General features: G+C 45.5%; 1 protein-coding gene across 1 annotated transcript in view; it reads right to left on the minus strand.

Moving 5' to 3' along the window:
* The window catches only part of PRKCQ (protein kinase C theta), a 51,996-nt gene extending 33,329 nt beyond the window's left edge, over window positions 1-18,667 (minus strand). The window contains exons 1-3 of the mRNA XM_064421711.1: window positions 18,513-18,667; window positions 2,355-2,743; window positions 1,084-1,209 (exon numbers count right to left, since the gene is read on the minus strand). Coding sequence (XP_064277781.1) covers window positions 1,084-1,201 — 118 coding nt within the window. The 5' untranslated portion in view covers window positions 1,202-1,209; window positions 2,355-2,743; window positions 18,513-18,667. The remainder of the gene's footprint in view (window positions 1-1,083; window positions 1,210-2,354; window positions 2,744-18,512) is intronic.
* Between the last annotated feature and the right edge of the window lie 1,594 nt (window positions 18,668-20,261).

Genomic DNA, 20,261 nt, shown 5'->3' on the forward strand with positions numbered 1-20,261 from the left:
TGCAGTATTTTCTTTCCTTTTGAATTTACTATTCACCAAATCTTCCATTATTATTTGAAGTATCATTTAAGGCAAGACAAAGTTCAATGAGATAAATGCTGAATCTTAAACAAAAAATGAACCCCAGTGAATTACGGTACTATTTTAAAATTCTAATTTTTTAAAACTACTTTAACATCCTCTGGGGATTACAGTCATGGGGATTCTCAATAAATAGGGATTTCTGAGGGGATTTTATTTTTCAAAGAATCACAGCAGTCAAATTAGAACTTTATCAAAGATTTAAGCTAAATATCAGCCAATATGAGTAACTCCCTAACACTGAAGGTCTTGCTCTTCGTGATCCTTGAAAGCACAACTGGAGAACTCTTCATCCTTTCACTGGAATTATTTTCATGCATAAGACATATAATAAATGTTTTCCAAAAGGAGGATTCATCAGTGTTGTTCAATCAGGATAAATGTGCAACAATCCATAGATTCAAACTCAGCAAACAGCTTCTCAGGAGGTTTCACTTTCAAATCTTTTGCACAGCACAGCAATGACATGGATAAATTAACTAATTCTGCAGAGACTGGGCTGTTTGAGTAGCTATTTTTTTTTTTCAAATTATGGAAGTGGCTGGGTCTGTCAGTTTCCCCCCAAAAAGTGATTAACAAAGATGGCCCTGCCAGAATATTTTAGCACACTCAGATTTCACCTGCCTGGAGTCCCACTGACAAACCAACAACTGGTCATGGAAGGGTGAAACCAAGTACAGCTCGGCTCATCTGCTCTGTCACATGCTGGGGCTTGTAATGCAGCTGATAATATCCTCAAATTGGAGATACACATTTGTTTGCCACCATCTTAAAATCAGATTGCCTTGCAGACCACGCCAAACCCAAACTTGCACTGTGCTGGGACACACAAAGGGGTTCACAAATCTTTATAAAGTGGGGTGGGACATGGATGATCGAGGTCTCTTCCAAGCCAACATATTTTATGGTTCATTCTAGTTATCTACACAGAGGAAATGACACAGAAAAGCACAGACATGACTTAGAGAAGCCCCCATCCACACTTAACCCCTCCCTTCTTACCTGACTCCACGGCTTCTTTAACCATCACGGCGCAGTAGGGGTTAATCACCTCCCCCTGGGACGGCAGGTAAGGGCCACTGTCATAGTTGGACAAACCAATACGCAGGAAGGGAGACATGACAAGTCCTGTGCCAAACAAAAGACAGGCGACACTTGGGAGAGAGTCTAAAAATTCCCCTGGTTTTGACCAGCCCCTTATCTCCGTCGGGCAGCGGGACGCCGGCCGCTAGTTATCCATCCAGCTGGAGCCTCTCTGACTTCCTTCCACAGACTGAGCCAGCACTGCTGGATGTGCCCAAGGTACTGGAACTCAGCTGTCGGCTTAACCACGGAGCTGAACTCATCACAGGGCTGGGAAAACCCACAGGAGCAGCCCTGAGCACTGCCGACTTCACGCCAACCGCCAGGAACGAGGATGACAATGCACAGGAGTCACAAATCAGAGTTTGCTTGGCCTGGGATAAACCTCTGCTGTAATTGATGTTGAGTCACATCAAGAACCTGAATGCTATGGGACTAGAGAAGGGTTTGGGAATACTGTTGGAAGCCTGCAGGCGGAATGTGAAACTGTGAAATAACTGTGCACTATTTATACACGGCATGGAAAGGAGCTCAGGCATTCTTGGGTGCTGAACCGTATTCACAAGTGAAGCTATAAAGAGAAAGTTCAGCTCATATGAACCACACTGTACAGACAGTGAAACAAAATACCTCCCCAGAAAAAACAGCACCTCAGGATTGATTTTAAGCAGCTGAAAACAAATACAGTCAAGGTGCCAGGAAACATTACAAAACCTTTGGGTTGAAACACTACAAAACTTTCTCTGCAAGATCTTTCAAAGCTTTCAGAAAGAAGATTTAGTGAAACCAGAAATTATTAACTGTTGTAGCTAGTGCCCATCATTTTACCATCTGGGCCCCAAACTGGGATTTACCACCCAACTTTTGTCTCAGCATCTGAGCTTGTCATTCCTGGCTTCTCCTCCAGTCAATGGGGAGCAAGAGGCACTTTGAACTCAGCTGCAGATGTCTGTCTTGGACCACCAGAGTTAAAAGCCACCAGTGCTATCACCAGCTGTTATCTGTCAAATATATTGACAGTGACACATTGTTCAAGCACAACTGCAAAAGGATGAATGACTTGTGGTGTGGGATGCAGCCAAGTCTCTTCTGTATTTTACACATAAAAATGATCTTTCTGAAGGGAAGCTTCTCTAGCCCCACATGGAAGAAGTTCCAGGGGTTTTTTGCTGGGAATAGCATTTTCTTACCTGCAAATGGTATTTTCCTGACAGGTAAGTTCAGTCTCTGAGAGGGGCTTTTCTTTTCATCACTCTTGTGGGCAGCATGGAAAGGTTTTTCTCAGCTGAAGGAATATCTGCTCCTCTGGCCAGGTTGACTTCAAAACTTGCCTCTCTGTTCAAGGACACAGGAGGCAAGACCATCAAGGAGAGAGGGGAAGTTGAGGAACCAAGATGTAGCCCTTTGCTTGAGTGTCTTCTCTCTTCCCCAGCAGTGTGGAATGATGAGTTTCCATCAGCCCCTCGTACAAAAGTCTGGGGCTGCTACAAACCCAGAACAACTTTTTGTCAGCACATGGCCAGGTTGCAGCTTGTTATTCCACTTGTATCTTGGATCTGATGAGATCTTCTCCTTCCTCCTGTGTTATAAAACAGAGACAAACTGCTGCAGTTATCACTGGGACTGGAACACCAAATCTTCTGGCTAAGTATTCACAAGCACTGAGCACTCACATTCCAACATTTTCCGACACAGATGGCTCATGAAGCCAACTGTCCGTGTTCTCTGAGAAAGAACTTGCCTTCCCAGAAGGTTTCCCTAAATTTACTACTCTACATCAGGCCAATTTATACAATAAACAGCATCTGAAGACTCTCGTTCCCATTTGAGCTCCTGGCTGTGTTAGCCAACAATCAGGCTGAGTTTTCAGGAAAACAGCAAAAAAGTCACAGACTCTCTTGGATACTGCACTCAAAAGAGAAGAAAACCATCAGGTGTCTGGGGAAGAGAGGATGGGGCAGAGAAAGAGAAAATATCCTGTGACTCATGTCTGTTGTGTATCTCTAGGAAGTTTCACATTAGCCAAGTGCCTGATGAAGCTGCTTTGGAGAGCCACTTGCATTTAGATAGATCCTCAAGCACAGCTAGACCTGTGGCACTGCAGAGAAGTACAGTGAGTGGTTTGTGAGTGCTCCATGGCAAGAAAAGGCTAAAGGTTCTGCCTCAATGTCAGAAGCAGAGAAACCTTATCAAATTAAGAAGTGGAAAGAAATATATGTATATTTTTTTCCCACCTCTGTGCAATGCAGACATTTATTATTACTTAGACATTTCCTTTGTTTCAAAAAACAAGAAGCCTATGAAGTTTAAAGACAAAAGAAAAAACAAATCAAAGGGTCTCTGGCAGCAGAAGTGAAATCCAAGGAGCTGTATATTCTGTATCATCAGTGTGGAAAGCTAAAGATAGCCAAAGACTAAAACCAACAGCCAAAACATCTTAATTGTACCTCTGTGTGTGAACAGAAATGTCCTCTTTGCCTCTACCATACTCCACCAATTCTGGTCACTGCTGGGCAAGAGGAAATTAAGATCTTATTCCAAATTAAGATCTTAACTCCTACATCTCTGGCTTTAGGAACCTGTTGTTCCACAAGCAGAAGGAAGTGCACGGGGTTAAGCATTCCCTTACCAAGACTTTCCAAATTCACCTTTCAAAGCTCAGAGTGGCAATCAGAATTATTAGTCAGTGTGTTGGGCATCTAAAAACATGAGTACTGCTACAAGAATCCGAAGTTCTCTTGATGTTTCCTCAGCAATAAAATGTGGAGACACTATTGACTCAGGCACTAAAGAAATAAAATTAGGACTAAATGTTTGAGCTGCAATTCATCACACTTCAAATAAATCAATATATTCACAACATAGGTGGAATTGTGAAATCTCTTGTCCTGCTAAATACTCCTATCACTGCTCCAAAAATCACTGCTTGGATGTGCTGCAAGGCACCTGCTCAGGTCTGAGGGTCAGCTCCCTGAGCAGTGACATTTAAAACTTTCCTTCATCTTAAATGCTGGACATTCCCTGCCTCCCTCCAGAGCAACATTTCATTTGGCTCTGTGCAATCAAGTACCTCCTGATCAGGTATCCCAGAGATGTTATGGAATCTTCACTCCTGAAATATTCAAAAGCCATCTGGCCAAGATCCAGGGCAGCTCCTGGTGTCCCTGCTTGGGCAGGGGAGGGGGACAAAAAGAGGTCACTTTAAAGCTCAAGCAGCCTGTGATTCTGTGAAGACACAGGGGGATAGATCTCACCAAGACCCAGATGTCTGCAGCACCTGCCATGTCAGGCAATCACCTGGGCTCCTGAGAGAGGAACAGAGGGAAATCGGCACCCTCAGATCCTGATCTGGAACCACCAGTGTGAGAACTCCCTCCTTTGAGAGCCAATGGGAATACCTGGGGATGATCTGCTCACATGAAGCACCTTCACTGCAAGATCTGGTTCTGATCAGGTTCCTCAAACCATTAAAATTTCATTGGATCCCTTCAATGTATCAAATCTGAGAGACATGTGCTGGGACTTCACATAAACCAGTTTATTGCAGGAGATGCTCTGCAGCCTCCAGCAAACAGGTGAGAACTTTCCACCAGCTGCAAAGCACGTGGGTTTGGCAGAGCAGAAGTCAGCACTGATAAACCAACAGCTGCCCTCCTAAGCCTTGCAAAGGCTGGCTCAAGCTTGCTAAAACCAGAGTTTACTGCTGTACCAGCCTTGTGTGAGCACTCTGCTCTGGGGTGGATTTCTTTACCCTGCCCAATAAATCAGACAGATAACTGGTTTCCTGCTTTTCTCTCTTTTCTCACACTGTCTTTCCTGAAACCACGTTGGCTTTGGCCCAAACATCTGTTTTCCAGGTCAGATTTCCAGCGTTTGCCACTACAGGACTGCTGCTTGGCTGGCATCCATGGCCATAAACAATTAAGCAACAACAGAGCTCAGCTCCAACACGGCTCACTGTAATAGCGGCAGTTTAATTTAACACCAGAAACAGCTGCACTGGGTATGGAGAGTGTCTGCTTAATTTCCCAGTGGAAGGGATACTGTGAGGTTTCTGGAAACCAAGGATGAAATGCAGCTTTCTGTAAGAGGCCACCTGCAACCTCTCCTACAGTGAAACTCCAGTAATTGGGGTTCAGCAATGCTGCACCCCACTTTGCTGGCACAGGGGAGCTCTGCCCACTCTGGAGAATAATACAACATAAGGAAACCATTATATTAGGAAGTAATAAACTCTTTAACATCCTTAATCAATTGTGGTTAAGTAGAGAGGAAGAAATGAGTTCCTGCTCCCACTCAGCAGAAGATCTGGATGGAGGACAGCTGCCTGTGATGGGATTTGTGCTTTTGCCTTTCACTGACTGAAAATGGATGCATGTATGACACAGTAAAGATGGCAATTTACTGAACAAGGGCCAGCTGAAAAGGGAAATATTTCTGGATTTGAGATGCTGCTTTCCTAATGTCATCAAACTGTCATTTTCTCAAGGTCAGAGGGAACATTTCCAGCTCTCTCTCTCTCTTTTTTTTTTTTTTTTGAGGCAAAACTGCTTGCAAAATGAGTTCATAATCTCCAGATCAGCATCACTAAGAGGGAAAAGATCCAGGAGTTATAGCTGGAGGGTATGAACTTTCTTTCACCCCTTTTCCAAGGCATCTCCCAGCAAAAAGGCAGGTCCTGACCCTGCAGAGATCTGTTTGTAAGGCTGGTGGAGACCTGCACATGAGCACTACACACCTCAAGGCCTTCCTGCAGATTTCAAGAGCAACACTGAACACCAGCAGGGATGGCTGAAGTCTCTTTCCCCATCCCCTGACTCCTCATATCCCACAGACCAAACAGGAGGGAATGGGGATCTAAATAGCTCCCCTGAGTGACTCATTTTGGGTGCCCCTATCAGCTGTTATTTCAAAGGAGATCAAACCAGCCTGCTCATGAAGGAGGAAGTTCAGAACCCCTCTGGATGCCATCCAACATTTCTCACACTTTCCTTTGACAAGGATGTGGATCAGAGGAGGAAAAGGAGGGGAAGTTGCAGAGCCCTTTGATTTTCTCTCTCTCTCTCTCTGTACTCAGCCACCCCATCTTCAACATCTCACAAAGGCAGAGGAGGGGGAGAGTGAGGCAAGCCAGGACCAGCAGTATCTGATGGGATTGGTACAACACCAGACTCCATGCAACTGAAGAGCCTCCCAAAACTTCCTGGAACCACTTGATTTCAAAACAGAGGTGATGCTCCCCACACAAACCCTTTCCCACCACTTGCAGATGCAGAAGACCTGGGCAAAGCATTTCTTTCCCCTCTGGAAATGAGGCTTGCAGACTTTTCTAGGACCAGTGTCAGGCACAGGGAAGCACATTTTTTGTTTAAAACCCCCTGTGATGTCTTGTGAAGCTGTGTTTGGTGCGAGTGGTGTGTATTGGTAACAGGACCTACCTCCTATACAAACCCTCCAAACTCTGTCTGGACTCTGCTGAGCTCAGGGGTTTCCTTTTGTTGCATTTGTGATGCACAAGGCAAGAATGGAGCCTCAGGTCTATCTTCAGATCTTAAACATGATTAAGCCACAGTGGAGTTAATACAGGTGAACAGATTTACAGCTGTAGAAGGATTGGTGTCCACCCCACTGGGGAATTGCAGGAATAGCTGCTGGGAATGCCAGTGGTCACTACATGGACTCTAGGATGGAATCCTCAACCTTTCTAGAGGTACATGTATAGCTGGGCCTAAAAACCAGGGAATTTGTGCTTTGCTATCCCCTTGGGCCTCCACACAACAATTCCTTCAGCCTGACCTAAACACAGGCTGTGCCCAAGGATTTTGTTCAGATTTTCACCCCCTGTCACGCTGCAGCTTCCCAATCTCCTCCAGCACAGCCTGAGGTCTCTGTAGAGCAGATTTCTCTAAAAGCAACCTCTCTATTTTTCTGCTTGACCAGCGAGTTTGCAGCTGCATCCACTCCCTGTTCTGACTGACCCTGCAGGGATGTGGGCCTGTCCTAAGCAGGAGTGATGATGATGGTGATGATGATGATGGTGATGTGTTGGGGGGTGGTGTGCAGCAACTGCCTTTTGGTTAGGATAAAGAGGATGGGAAATCACAGCCTGGCTACCTGTGAAGAGATTAAGGGTGGACTCACATGAATGTACAGAGACAAATGCACTGCACACACGAGCTGCCAGCCCAGCTCCCAGAACACCCAGGACAGAGGTATAACCATCTCTAGGGCTGTGCCTTCCCATCCCAAAAAGGGCATTTCAAACAAAGCCAAATCCATCCTGGAATTGCTGTTTCTGCCCCAGGATTACACAAAGATGGCCAAGGTCAGTCTGGTGTTCAGCTGCCCAGTGAAAAAGGATCCAGATTTTAGGGTTTGATCCAGGAGCAGATGCATTCATGTCTAACAGTGATGACAGCTTGGAGAGACAGTGAAAAACATCTGGGGGAGGGCCCCACACCAAAACCATCCACTCTGGAATGTGCTTAGAAATGGAAAAAGAGTCCAATGCACAGGAACACCCCTGAGCACTTTTTAATTTGCTCATAAAGGATACAAATTCTTACAACAGAAGGAGAACCTCTCTCAGACATGCCTTTTGTTTTCCAGCAGATAATGTGAATTTATCTACCTTGGCAGGGTGTTTAAAGCTGAAATCCTTGTTATTTGTGCAAACTGGAAAGAGAACCAGAGCAGACCCACCAAATCTTTATTTGGATTAAACCCCTCCAGGTCCTATCCCTCAAGCCAGGTCAGATCCCTTTTTTTCCTCACATTTAATGAATTTTTGTCACATGTGGTCCTGAAACAAAGCAATCTTTCTCACTTGTACTGTTGGGAAAATGCCCAACTATTCAGTTTACTCTCCTTTGTAAAACTTTTCTCTTTTTTTTGGTGCATTTTTGGGGTCCAGTGTATTAGGAGTAAATTGTCAATTTTGCTTCCTTATTTTCCTGGAAAACTTATGGTTAATTTATTTTCCTGTATCACTGCATGTCTGTAACACCTGGACCACACAAGCTCAAAAGAAATGTTTTCAAAGTTATTATCCCTATTGTACTCATCTATAATTTTTATACTATATCTTCAGATTTTAATTGTCTGCTAACAAACACTGACCAAACCAGACTGGCAGAACACTGTTTAACAAAAACTGAGCACAAAATTATTTCAAGAGCTTTTCAATGTAATGAGGAAATAAAATTGCCCCAAACTGAGATGTAGCTACAATATGTCCTTTGCTTTTGCCTCTTGTTCATTAGCACAGCAATTTCTCTATTTCTGCATGATTTTGGCACTGGTTCACAGATTTCTTGCTCTGGTGCTTTTTTTAATGACACAGGTGTAGTGTTCCTTAAATACTTCACCATCTTGTACCAGGATGTTTTTTAATGCACTGACTTCCTGCCAGTGCCAGCATCTGCACCTTTTTAAAAAATTTTCTTTCTCTTAAAAACAAAGAAAAAAATCCCAAAGAAGGGTAGAGACTTAAGAACATCCCTCCATGTGCAGGCACAGTTTCATGCTGTGATGAACTTAATTCAGCAGTGGAGGTATTTAAGGTCTTTGTTTAATCCAGGAATTTTCTCAGGGTATTTGGACCCTGGATTACAGAAATGTTGGGCTGGAAAAGAGCATTTAATTCACCTCTCTGCCACCCAGCACACTGTGCCTACCTCATCCTTGAGGTATCTGTCTGGCCATCTGTCAGCAGTGAAGCTTCTCCTGTGCTTGGTGTTACCACACACTCCTCAAAAAATGGGCAAATTTGTCACAGGAGACTCAGATCATAACTGGAGTCCACACTGGACATGCACACCTGATTTCTGTGTGACAAAATGGAATTTGGAGACGTAGGCCAGGCTGGAGTGGGCTTGGAGCAACATGGGACAGTGGAAGGTGACCTTGCCCATGGCAGAGGCTTGGAATGAGATGATCTTTAAGGTCCCTCCCAACCCAAACCATTCTATAATTGTATGTATTTTAGGAAACTAACTTCAATCTAGGATTGTTCCGTGTTTCTCCAGAGTTTGCACCGTTATTTAAAGAGAATCACTGTTTCCTCCTCACTCATCTGCAGCACTGGATGGTTCTTTTCATCAGGTTCAGCTGATAGGAATTGCAAAAATATGTCTGACCATGAAGGTAATTTATTTTAGGCCCCCCAACACCACGAGCCCAGCTCTGACCCACAGCCCTCAGCTGCCTCCTCCTTGCCTGAAATCCTCCCTGGAAGTCTGCAGCAACCTCTGCTCCTGTGAGCACCTGGCCCAGCTCACATTTTACAGTGAAAAGCACCAGGGGTATCTCAGGTAATCCAGCCTTTTCCACCCCTTTGAAACTTCATGCTTATTCTGCTAAATATAATTACATAAATATATATCAGAAATCTTTCTTTTGCACAGCAGATGTTGGCAGATCTACAGTTTCTGCCTTCATTCTCTGCTCCCTCAGTTTTTGCTGCCATGGCTTCACCAAAATCACCCCCAATTTCTTGTTGTTGCTTCCATCAATTCCAGGTGCCACATCTGTGCAATCTCTCATCAGCACTATCCCAACTCCATCTTCTGTCTCTTTCCCTGGACTCCAGCCTTAAATAAACTCTGATATATAATTTCTTCTTCTTAGTCATATTCAACTTAAACTGTACTTCTACTTAAATAAAGAAGCTCTGGCTCCAGTTATGCTGAAAGTCCTCTTCCCATTTATATTCTGGTGTCCCATTCTCAGTGTCAGAGCTCCAGATCAGTTCCTGGGAGACTTTCCAGCTCTCCATATCTTCCCACTCCACTCACCATTTAACTCACATCAACGTTATCATTTATCCACCAGTTTCTTTTCTGTGCTTCTGCTTTTAGCTATCTCCCTGACTGGTAGGGATATAGGACACAGAATGGAAGGAAGAATGAAATACAAAACACAGAGAAAATTAATTTTAGACAGAAGTGGTGAGAATCAGGTATTTGGGATGTTTTGTTGTTGTTTTAGTTTCTAATTTAGTTTCTGGGGGTTTTGTTTTAGTTTGTTTTTTTTTTTTTTTTTTTTTTTTTAATACCACCATATGGCTGCTTAAGCAAACCTTCATGAGTTCATCTTGACACTGTGAGAAAAGAGAAATCATGAACATGCAGACAATACCTGCTTCACCATCACTGTCCCAGCTCAGCTAAGTTGTGCAGAGCACAGGGAATGTGCTGCTCCTCCTCACAGACCACTGGCCACAGAAAAAGCTCAGTCACACACCCAGACATCCAGGTACACTCACAAAATCCCAAACTGGGACACACTGAAGGCCCCTTCCCTCTCCTCTTCACCCAAATGAACCAATTCCTGACAGCCAGCTTTAGACATTCACTCTCCTACCTCCTCCACACACATTTGCATGCGGACTGTTCACCCCAGGCCCCTTCACAAACAGCAGAAAGAAAGAGATCTGCTGGGTTTTCAATTTCCATTATCCCCTTTTCGCTGACTGAAATGGGTCAAATGCCTGGTGACCTCAAATGCCTCCTTCCCCAGGGCTGAGGGAAGCCTGGTTCAGGTGGAGATGTGTGTCTGGAACCCCAGCTTCTGACACCAGAGAGGATGGCTCCCACCTGCCAGAAGCTGAGTTAATTCAGAGATCAGCTTATGGGTGTTTTATCTGCATTGAAACCCCCAGGAGCTAACACAGGTATTGCAGACAGAGCCAAAAAATGCTGAGGACAGAATGGTTTACAGCCCTCCCTAAGTACAACAGACTGAATCAAAATGCACTGAAACCTTTATTTATTTTCCATAAGGTCTGAATCTGGTCTATAAAAAAGGCAGAAGGACAATGCTAATGTCTAAGAACTGGGAAAACTGACAGAAGCTGTATAATTGAATTTTCCCATGAAGAGACTTGGTAAAAACACCAATTTCCAATTTCACTACAAAATACATTGCAGAGAATCATCTTGTTTTGATGGAGGTGGGGACACAGGGAGAAAAAGGGCTATTCTCTGAAGTTTTTATTTACTTAACCAATGTTTTAATTGTTTGAATAACAATGTCTGTAGTTGTCCTGACACCCTCACTGGGCATGAGGGGGAGGAGGGACAGGGGAGCTGAAAATGGAAGCTGGAGGATGCACGTTTTTTTACTACTTCACCCGTGTTGTAAATCAAAACATAAATAGCAAGTGTTACGGTAAGGGTGGGAGGGGAAAACCTGGGTAAATTCAGCCCTCAGCACATGCTCAGTCCTTCAAGACAAGCAACAGTGACTCCCACAACTGCACTTTTTTCTTTGTTTTCCATGGATAACCTTTTTCAAATCCCATTCACAAGTCAGAGCAGATCTCCATAAGCCTCAGATGCTCCTTCTGTTCTTGACATATCAGCCCCAAAATGCCTCTCCTCTCACTCAGATTCTTCTCCCACCTCAGCTGTCCCTGATTTTGCTGCTGATTTAGGTGAGAAAGAGGAGCAGCCTCACCAGCACACAGAAACTGCACAGCAAAGTGAAACGACCACATCAAAAACCTCCTCAGAAGAAAATGCTCAGATCCAAGTGAAAAATTAATCATGTATAAGTTTAGATTTGAAACAAAATAGAAGTTAAGCCCCTGCTCCCAGCACAATCCTGGAGTCAGGTTCCTGGGGATTTAATGGCAACAGGTGATCCCAAAATTTGGCCCCAATGGGAAGGTGACAGCCATCCTGCTGCTGGCTGTGGTGTCCCCGAGTATCCCTGGGGATTGTTTATTTACAAGTGGTATTTACAAATTACCTGCTATTTACAAAATCATTAAAAGGGTCATTAAATGACCCAGCTGAATCAGGGCTTCACTTGCACCAAGGCAAAGCTGCGGCACACCTGCGTGGTTCAGAAAAGTCACTCCAGCTTTATGTGAGAGTGTGATCTCCCTCCCCATCCCTGGAAGGGTTCCAGGCCAGCATCTGAGCAACCTGGTCTAGTGGAAGGCATCCTTGACCATGGCAGGGAGGTTGGAACAATCTTGAAGAAGCCTTCCAACCCAAACCATTCTGTGATTCAATGGTTCTATGACAATTCTGCTGTCACTCTCTAGCAATTCTCTCTGCTTTACTTTTTTCAGGGTTTTTTGGGTTAAAAAATAAAATTAAGGCCACATATGTGGGTAGTTTGTATTGATCAGGACCTTTCCAACAGTCATTTAGCCCAAATGAGGCAAGTGCTGTTGTGTGTTTGATCCCAAGGAAAGAACTGGGTACAAAATGATGAGTTATTGCATCAATGAGAACAGACAGAGATAAAATATTCCCCTACTAAACCCAAGAAAAACCTTGCTGTCAGCCCAGAGCTAGGAGTACATTTGTCAGAAGGGTTCCTTATTCAGAAAAAAAACCCAGAATAACTTCACAAAACAACTCAGCCAAAGCCCTACAACCAGTCTGCTTGGAGACTCCTCTTCCACGCTCAACCCCTGCATCCCTGAGATGAGCTGCACTAAATCCACACTCTCAGCAAATGGCTGCATTTACAGTGGTGAGACAGCCCTCCTGCTTGTTGGGATGGACTGGGTTTATTTGCTTGTCCAGAAACATGTGGTGCAATGATATCTGAGGCAGGAATTGCACTTCCTGGCCTGGGTGGGCAGCTGCTCTGCAATAAAATACCCTAGTGATGACAGAGGAGGACTCTGTTCTTGATTTAGAGCTGTTCTTCAGGGTTTAAGCTGTCTGCTGTACTCTTCCTGCACCTTCCAAATGCCTCATATGTCACAGAATCATAGAATGGTTTGGGTTGGAAAAGATCTTAAAGATCATTTGCCATGGGCAGGGATGCTTTCCACTAGACCAGGCTGCTCCTGTACATTGCACTGATCCCCCACTCCTTCATCAGCCACACCTTTACCACCAAAGCCCTTCAGTAACACGTGCCAGACCTAAACACAGCTGAATATGTACCTTAAACCTTCATCCTTCTGCAGGAGGGAGGCCTGTACGAGCTGTTCCAGCCCCACACATCCCTCTCACCACAGACTTATCTTATACCCACCTCCTTACCAGCATCTTTTTCTCAGTTTTTTTTTTTTTTTCCCACTCAGGTGTTTTCCTGCCTCAGATTGCAGTCCTGATGAGTCTGAGGTCTATCCCACCCCCTCAGCTCAGGGGTCCACTTCTGCAGGCACACTCACACCCTCCCTCACGTTACTACCAATGTCTAGGATCACCTTTTCAAACCAGTTTCAAACATCATTTTCCTACCTTTCTAAATTATGAAACCCATGAGAAGCAGGTGGTGAGAAGTGCTTTTTGTTGCTATAGAAAATTCTGGCAAGCATAAAGAATGACTTTCAACTAAAAAATAAGGGTATTTTCTGAAGCAAAGTGATGGGTTTTGCTATAGGGTCTGAAATATTTTGATAAAGCAAACTAATCGTAATGTTTGCTTCCATAAGGTTCCTCATTCTTTCTGTCAACCAGGTTTACCCACAGATCCACATCTTCCCTGATCACTATTTCCATGGACACTGGAGACAGAGCCAACACCTTTCTGCACCACATGAAGGTGTCACTTTGCACTTTGGAAGCTCCTGGAATCAACTGAATGGAAATGCATGGATCATCTTTAACTACATTCCTATAAGACCCAATAACAGTTCAGAATCAAAACATCTTTGCTGTGGACCAAAATATTTTCCATTAAAGAACTTATAAAACCCTGACCATCTTCTGTGTTTTGGAAAGGAAACCTCCTCCATCTCTCTTGTCCTCTAAAGCCATCTGGGTCTGTAAACCCTGATGCTTCCAGCTTAGATCCTGCTCTCGTAACACTTCACCAGGGAGCAGGTCAGTGTGCCCAGGAAGAGCTGGAATTTGGCTACACACAAGGCTTCAACACCTCCCCTTGTTTCCATCTCCTTCTTTCACCTTTTCTACTTCCTTATGTACCATTTTCTTTGCTAAGTTTGCTTTCACTCATACACACTGTAGATAAGAATGTATATAGAATTAACTTATTTTTATGGATTCATGTGCAGTCTCATCTCCCTGTCCTGTCAGGGCAGTTTTAATTATGGGAACAGCCCTCCCACTGACAAATTCATTGATTATTATAATGTGAAAAGTACAAAAAGTTTTTTAATGCCATTTTGGATTTAAGTATCATGGAAGGTGTTCTAACTTTCTCCTCTAGACGTCACATCAAATACTTTCCTTTAACTCTCCATGGTCTGGTAACCTTGGATGAAAACTCATCTTTTTCGTCACTGTGGGTTCCCTATGTCAGGAGGTGATATTTTGGTAAATGAATGCAGATTTCTCACTAAGAACCCCTGGAAATGTCTGAGGCCAGGTTGGATGGAACAATCTGGTCTAGGGGAAGGTGTCCCTGCCCATGGCAGGGGCTGGAACAGGATGATCTTTAAGGTCCCTTCTGACCCAAACCCTTCTGTGATCTATGATTCCAAATAATCAGGCTGAATATCATACATGGATGGGCCCAAGACTCATCCCCTCCCTCTCCTCGCTTGTTTATCAACCAGAAACTTTTTCGTCTTTAGCACTGGTATTTCCTATGCAAATGCTCTGACTATTTTTATTTCCTGCAGATAAGTGGGATGATCAGGAAAGGAGGATACACTGCTTCACAATGAATGCCAAGCAAATTAAATGCCATAACAATTGGGGCAGTTGATTGCTGAGAAACAATCCAGCCCAAAATGGGTCAAATGTAAGGTGGAAATGACCATTTAAAACAGAAACAAAACAGAAAGATGGCACGTTGAGCTTATCCCCTGGACATCTCATGGGTCTTTACAGCTCAGATAAATATCAGAAATTCACTTGAGAGGTAACTGAGCCCTACATCCTCACTACACATGGCACTGTGGTGACAGAGATGGGGCACAGTTTAATGAAAGCTGCACCAGCTTCTTTCCATCTCACCCTGGGTACATCCTTTAAAACTGCATTTACTCCACTCAGCATTTCTGCTCCAAAGGAGCAAACACAGCACATGTTCTAATGCATAGATAAAATAAAAATAAATAAAAATACTCCCAAAAGGGATGTCACCACTCTGCCCCAGAAAACCACTCCAAAGCAGTGGTGTTACTAAAAGGTAAGATGCAAACCAGAGAAATTATCAATTGCTAAGACAGCTGGGTGTGATTTGAAAAGTAATTTGGGTCCCTTCCACTCTCACCATCACAGTTAATAAATGTTATCTCTGCTGCTGGGTGTGATCTGGCTGGTGGTGAGAGATAAAAAATCTCCAACAGGCCCAATAAATAACAATATTAATACAAGGAAACAGCGATGCAGATAAATCACAAAATTGACACAACTACAATAAAAACACTGTGCAATTGGCTACAGACAAGGGTTTGCAGCTTGGGCTGCCTTTGCCAATGTTTTCCTCCCAGCCAGGAGCTGGATGCAAGGCAAGGAGGCAAACAGAGAACAACAGCATGGGATGGAAACAAACTGTCAGTGAGTGTTTGCAGGCTGCTTCCAATGTCAATCACCAGCGTGATCTGGGGAACATTTTTGTGTGAGAACAGGCCCGTGAGCAGCCCTGGGAGGGAGCTGTGCAAAGCTCCTGGTACCTGTGACTACAGGCTCAAGGCTCTGATTAATCCTTTCCATGGTTTCACACATGCAGGTTTTGGATGTTCATACTCCTCTATTGACTTTCTCTTCCTTTTCTATTTTAAGAGCCACTTTCTCGAAGCTTGGGCAAAGAACAACACTCTGTTTACACAAATCCTGGCTTCAGCAAAATGGGAAGCAGCAGCAGAAGTTGCAGCCAAGTGTTTTAACTTGGATCCACAAACATGCATTAAAAAAGCCAAGAGCAGAACAGAATATGCATTTGTTCTCCTGACAAAGGCCTGGAAGGTGCTTCACACTTCACCTCCCACCCAGGCTGCTGCAGAGTTCTTTGCAATTAAACTCAGGTAATAAGAGAAGAAACCAAAAAGTTGCCATCAGAAGTTATATTCACCATATCATTTCCTTCAGAACAATGTGGAAACAGAGACTAACCAGCAAAAGATCCCAAGGAAGAAAAATAAAAATTTGGCATGCTGGGAAAGCTAAGCTGCTTCTCTTGTTCCCTCCATCCCTCCTTCCTTGCCTCTCCCTCGTTCCTTTGAGCTCTCCACCTCTGATGGGATACTGAGGCACGTGTTGCTTCTGTGAGAAGCTCTGAGAGTCAACCAAGTAACTTTCTTTGAAAGGAAACACACTTGAGGCACGAAAAAAAGAGCTCAGTTAGCTCCACCCTGGCAGTGTAATAACCCTCACAGCTCTCCTTGAGGTGGGAAAAAAAAATTGAGAAGGTTTCCCCAGTGTAGCAACATGAGCACAAAACCAGCTGGGCACAGGGGGCTGCTGAGCTGCAGGGGAGAGGTTCAGGAGAGAGATCTAAATCTTCAATAGGGCCTTAAAAAATAAATCATAAAATACATGTAAGAGTGAGGGGAAAGCCTAACCAAACTCAGCATTGCCTGGTGCCAGTGCAACTGTGGCATCATCTTAAGGCAGGGATTCTTTCCAGGCCAAAACCTCTGCACAGGCTGAGCATCACTTGCCTAATTCACCTCATGTCCACACAGGGCTTGGGTAAAAAGTCATGAGAGGAAAACGAGGGGTCCAGCAGGGCTCAGGGAGCCTTGGAAAGTAAAGGCTGGCAGACACCAAAGTCTCATGTCCAGCCCAGACAGCAAAAAAGAGACGGAGGCAACAACACTGGGACTCAGCTTCTGCTCTGATGTCAGGAGCTCAGGCAAGGGCAGCTCCCTGGTGAACTGCAGGAAAGCAGCATCCTAGGAGGCTGTCTGGTACTTCCAGCTGGATGCAGTCCTGCTCCACCACAACCAGGTGGGACAGGAGCCTCCTTGGAGCAGGTGCTCCTCGCTGGTCCCTCAACTCCGCTCCTAGAGCTCATTCTCCATAAACCCACAATGCCTGGTGGCTTCAAAAGGGTTGTGAAGTCCTTTTTTCAATTAAAAAGAAGGATAAAAAGAGAAATATAAAAAACCCCACACGTGCAGGGCCTCAAGGACTTGGCTGTTCAAGAATGCAAAAGTTCGAACATTGCCCTTTTCACTGCAAATAGTTCTGCTGCTCCCCCTGCCTTTGTTAATTTTTTTTTTTAATAAAAAGTTCAGTGAAACTTTATCTCTTCCTGCCCTAGTAACCCTACTAAATAATCTGCTGTTAGCATGACTCAACTGAGTGGCTTTCAGCTGCTGAAGTCGGGTGTTTTTTTTTTTTTTTGCTACTGTTCTTTTATCAGTGCAAATAATTTAAAAAAAAAATTTAAAAAAAGGAAGCTTGTAAAAACTTTCCTCGCTGAAAAGTATCACACTCCTGGAGATTAAAGTGCAGCCGACAAGTTGGTTACTTGCCTTGTAGAAAGGATCTGATTACACCCAAGAGTTTAACTCTGTTCGAGTTCAACGTGCGGCAGAGAACTCAGCCGGGCTGGGGCTTCCAGTCCCCTCCTCCGAAAGGAAATGCAGCTCGAGCACTGCGGAGAGGAGGAGGGATGGAGGCCGTTCATTCCCCTTCAAATCTGCTCTTCTTTCTAGAACATTGCAAACTCGACCCCAGAGTGGTACATACCCAGCCGCTGAGATGCAGCATCGCATCTAAAACCGCTCTTCTGGCCGGCCGTCCTATTCCTCACTGCTGTAACCATAAAACTCCTACAAATCATCACTAAGCCCAGCAGGAGAAAGGGTTTTCCCTCTATATCTCCCCCAGTTTATTCACTCTGTTGGCTAAAACTGTTTGTAGTCGCTGTTTCACTGCAGTTGTTTCATTATGTTTCTCACTTTCCCCTTTTCTCTGTTACGCGAAGATACACGGGAGAAAACAACGCTCTTTTTTAAAGGCAGGAAAACGCGACGGCGAAACCGCAAACATTCGCAAGAGACATCAGGTGGAGAAGCTGAGAGCAATTTATACGCTTATTTAAGGGTAAGAAGATAAAAAAAAACCCCAAAAAACCAAAAAAACCCACAACTCTCCGGACAAATGCCAAGTTGTCACCTTTAAACCCCGTAAGAGCAGCGCCGATGGCTGCAGCGGAGCTTCCAGGGACACTGAAATGCACCAAGCAGTGCCCTCAACTTTCCCGGTGGTGCTGCTCAGGTTCTCCCTCGGAGGTCCCACCCGTCCCTGGCACGTCGCCCTGCAGCGGGACACCCTGCCCGGCCCTGCCCGCGCATCCCCCGCGCATCCCCCGCGCATCCCCCGCGCATCCCCGCGCATCCCCGCGCATCCCCGCGCATCCCCCGCGCATCCCCCGCGCATCCCCGCGCATCCCCGCGCATCCCCCGCGCATCCCCGCGCATCCCCGCGCATCCCGCTCCGCTCCGCCGGCGGTACCTGCTGCCCGCGCAGCGCGGCTCGGCTCGGATCAGTCCTGCTCGGCTCAGTTCAGCTCGGCTTGGCTTGAGCCCAGTCCCGCCCGGCACAGCCCAGCCCGGCTCTGCTGAGCTCCGCCCGGCACAGCACAGCCCGGCTCGGCACAGCCCAGCCCAGCCCGGCTCTGCTGAGCTCCGCCCGGCACAGCACAGCCCGGCTCGGCACAGCCCAGCCCAGCCCGGCTCAGCGCTCCCGCCGCCCCCGCAAGGAAGCAGCGCTATCTGGGCTGTCCGCAGGCACCACCGGGGCTGCCCTGGCCGCTCTTCCTCCTCCTCCTCCTCCTCCTCGTCCCCTCCTCGTCCTCAGCACCACCCCCTCCCCGCCCCGGTGTCCCCTCCGTGTGTCCCCACGCAGCCCGGCCCGGTGTCCGTCCTGCACAGCAGCCTGCCTCAGGGCTGGGGTCCCTGTTGCCGCCAGGGAGTCTGGCTGCAGTGAAACCCTCTCCCAAAATAATGAAATACGACAACCTGATTTTTGTGGTTTTTTTTTTTTTTTTTTTTTTTTTTTTTTTTTTTTTTTTTGTCGTCCAGGCTGCAAAGCGTTGTTGTCGTGGGGCTGCTGAGGGGTGCAGAGGGAGTGTCTGCAGACAAGTCCTTTCCTCATTCATCTCTCCCACTGTGTTATGTCCTTGGACATGGGTGTCAGGAACCCCACACCAGGTTGTAGTGTGGAAGGAGGATGGGTGGTGCCTGTTTGGTGCATCCCTTTCAGGGGCTGAGGGTGTCAAAAGTGAGTTTTGCTCAGGATACTCCCTAGGAGATCTTCTCAGCCCCACAGGAATCATGGTTTCCTCCTGTGCTGTCGGAAAAGGTGAGATGCTGGCCGTCATGGATGGGTGGATCTGGAGCAGGAAACTGGCCCAGGAACATGGGAGAGAAGCCACAAGAAGGAAAGGAAACCCCAGAAATGTGGTGGCAAGGGATTCTGGAGAAGACAGTGGGAAATTCCCCTATTCTCCAGGGCCACACCAGCTCTGTGGGGCTCGTGGGCTTTGCTGACAGACAAAGCTGATCACAGCTATAGCAAGGAGACCTAAAGATGTCCTTCAGCTCCCTGGTGTACCCACAGAAAATATGAGACCATGTTCAGCCACCTTCTGTGGCTCCAAAGGCTCCAGTGAAGAATCTCAAATAGTGTTTCTCTAAAAGGCCAATGTACAGAACAGGACACCTGCCAGTTCTGTGAAAGATTTTTTGTTTGAGATCACCCAAATGAGGTGCTCAGAAAATTTTAGGGCCTGTAAGTGTTCACTTTGAGCAGGCTGGGACAGCCCTTTGAGTATTACTGTGATTATTTTCCCCTTGATGCTGAACTCTAAAATGTAAATTATACGTTAAAATAAAGAGAAAGGAGGCGAGGCAAAGGGAAAGGCTGCTGGGATTTTGGAAATCAGGGGAAATTAATTGCTTTCAAGAAGTGGTGCTTTCCTATTTTCTGGGACAATTGGTCTGTAATACCTATTCCTGTCACTGGCAGGAGACAAAAAGACATTTAGTGAGGCAGATGATTTTGCATTTTAATTGCTCACACCCCATTAACTTACACATCATCCTTCCTGTCTGCCTCTGAGTCCATTATACTGGGCTGTTGATACCAAAACTATATAAAAAGAATAGGTTCTTTCACCCCAGCTGAAGGCGAGCTGTAGATAATCAAAACTCCATGTATTGCCATTCCAAGCTTCAATTTTCAGCTCTGTTGGTTGCTGAA

Source organism: Passer domesticus, chromosome 5, assembly GCF_036417665.1.
Source record: "Passer domesticus isolate bPasDom1 chromosome 5, bPasDom1.hap1, whole genome shotgun sequence".
Lineage (NCBI taxonomy): Eukaryota > Metazoa > Chordata > Aves > Passeriformes > Passeridae > Passer > Passer domesticus.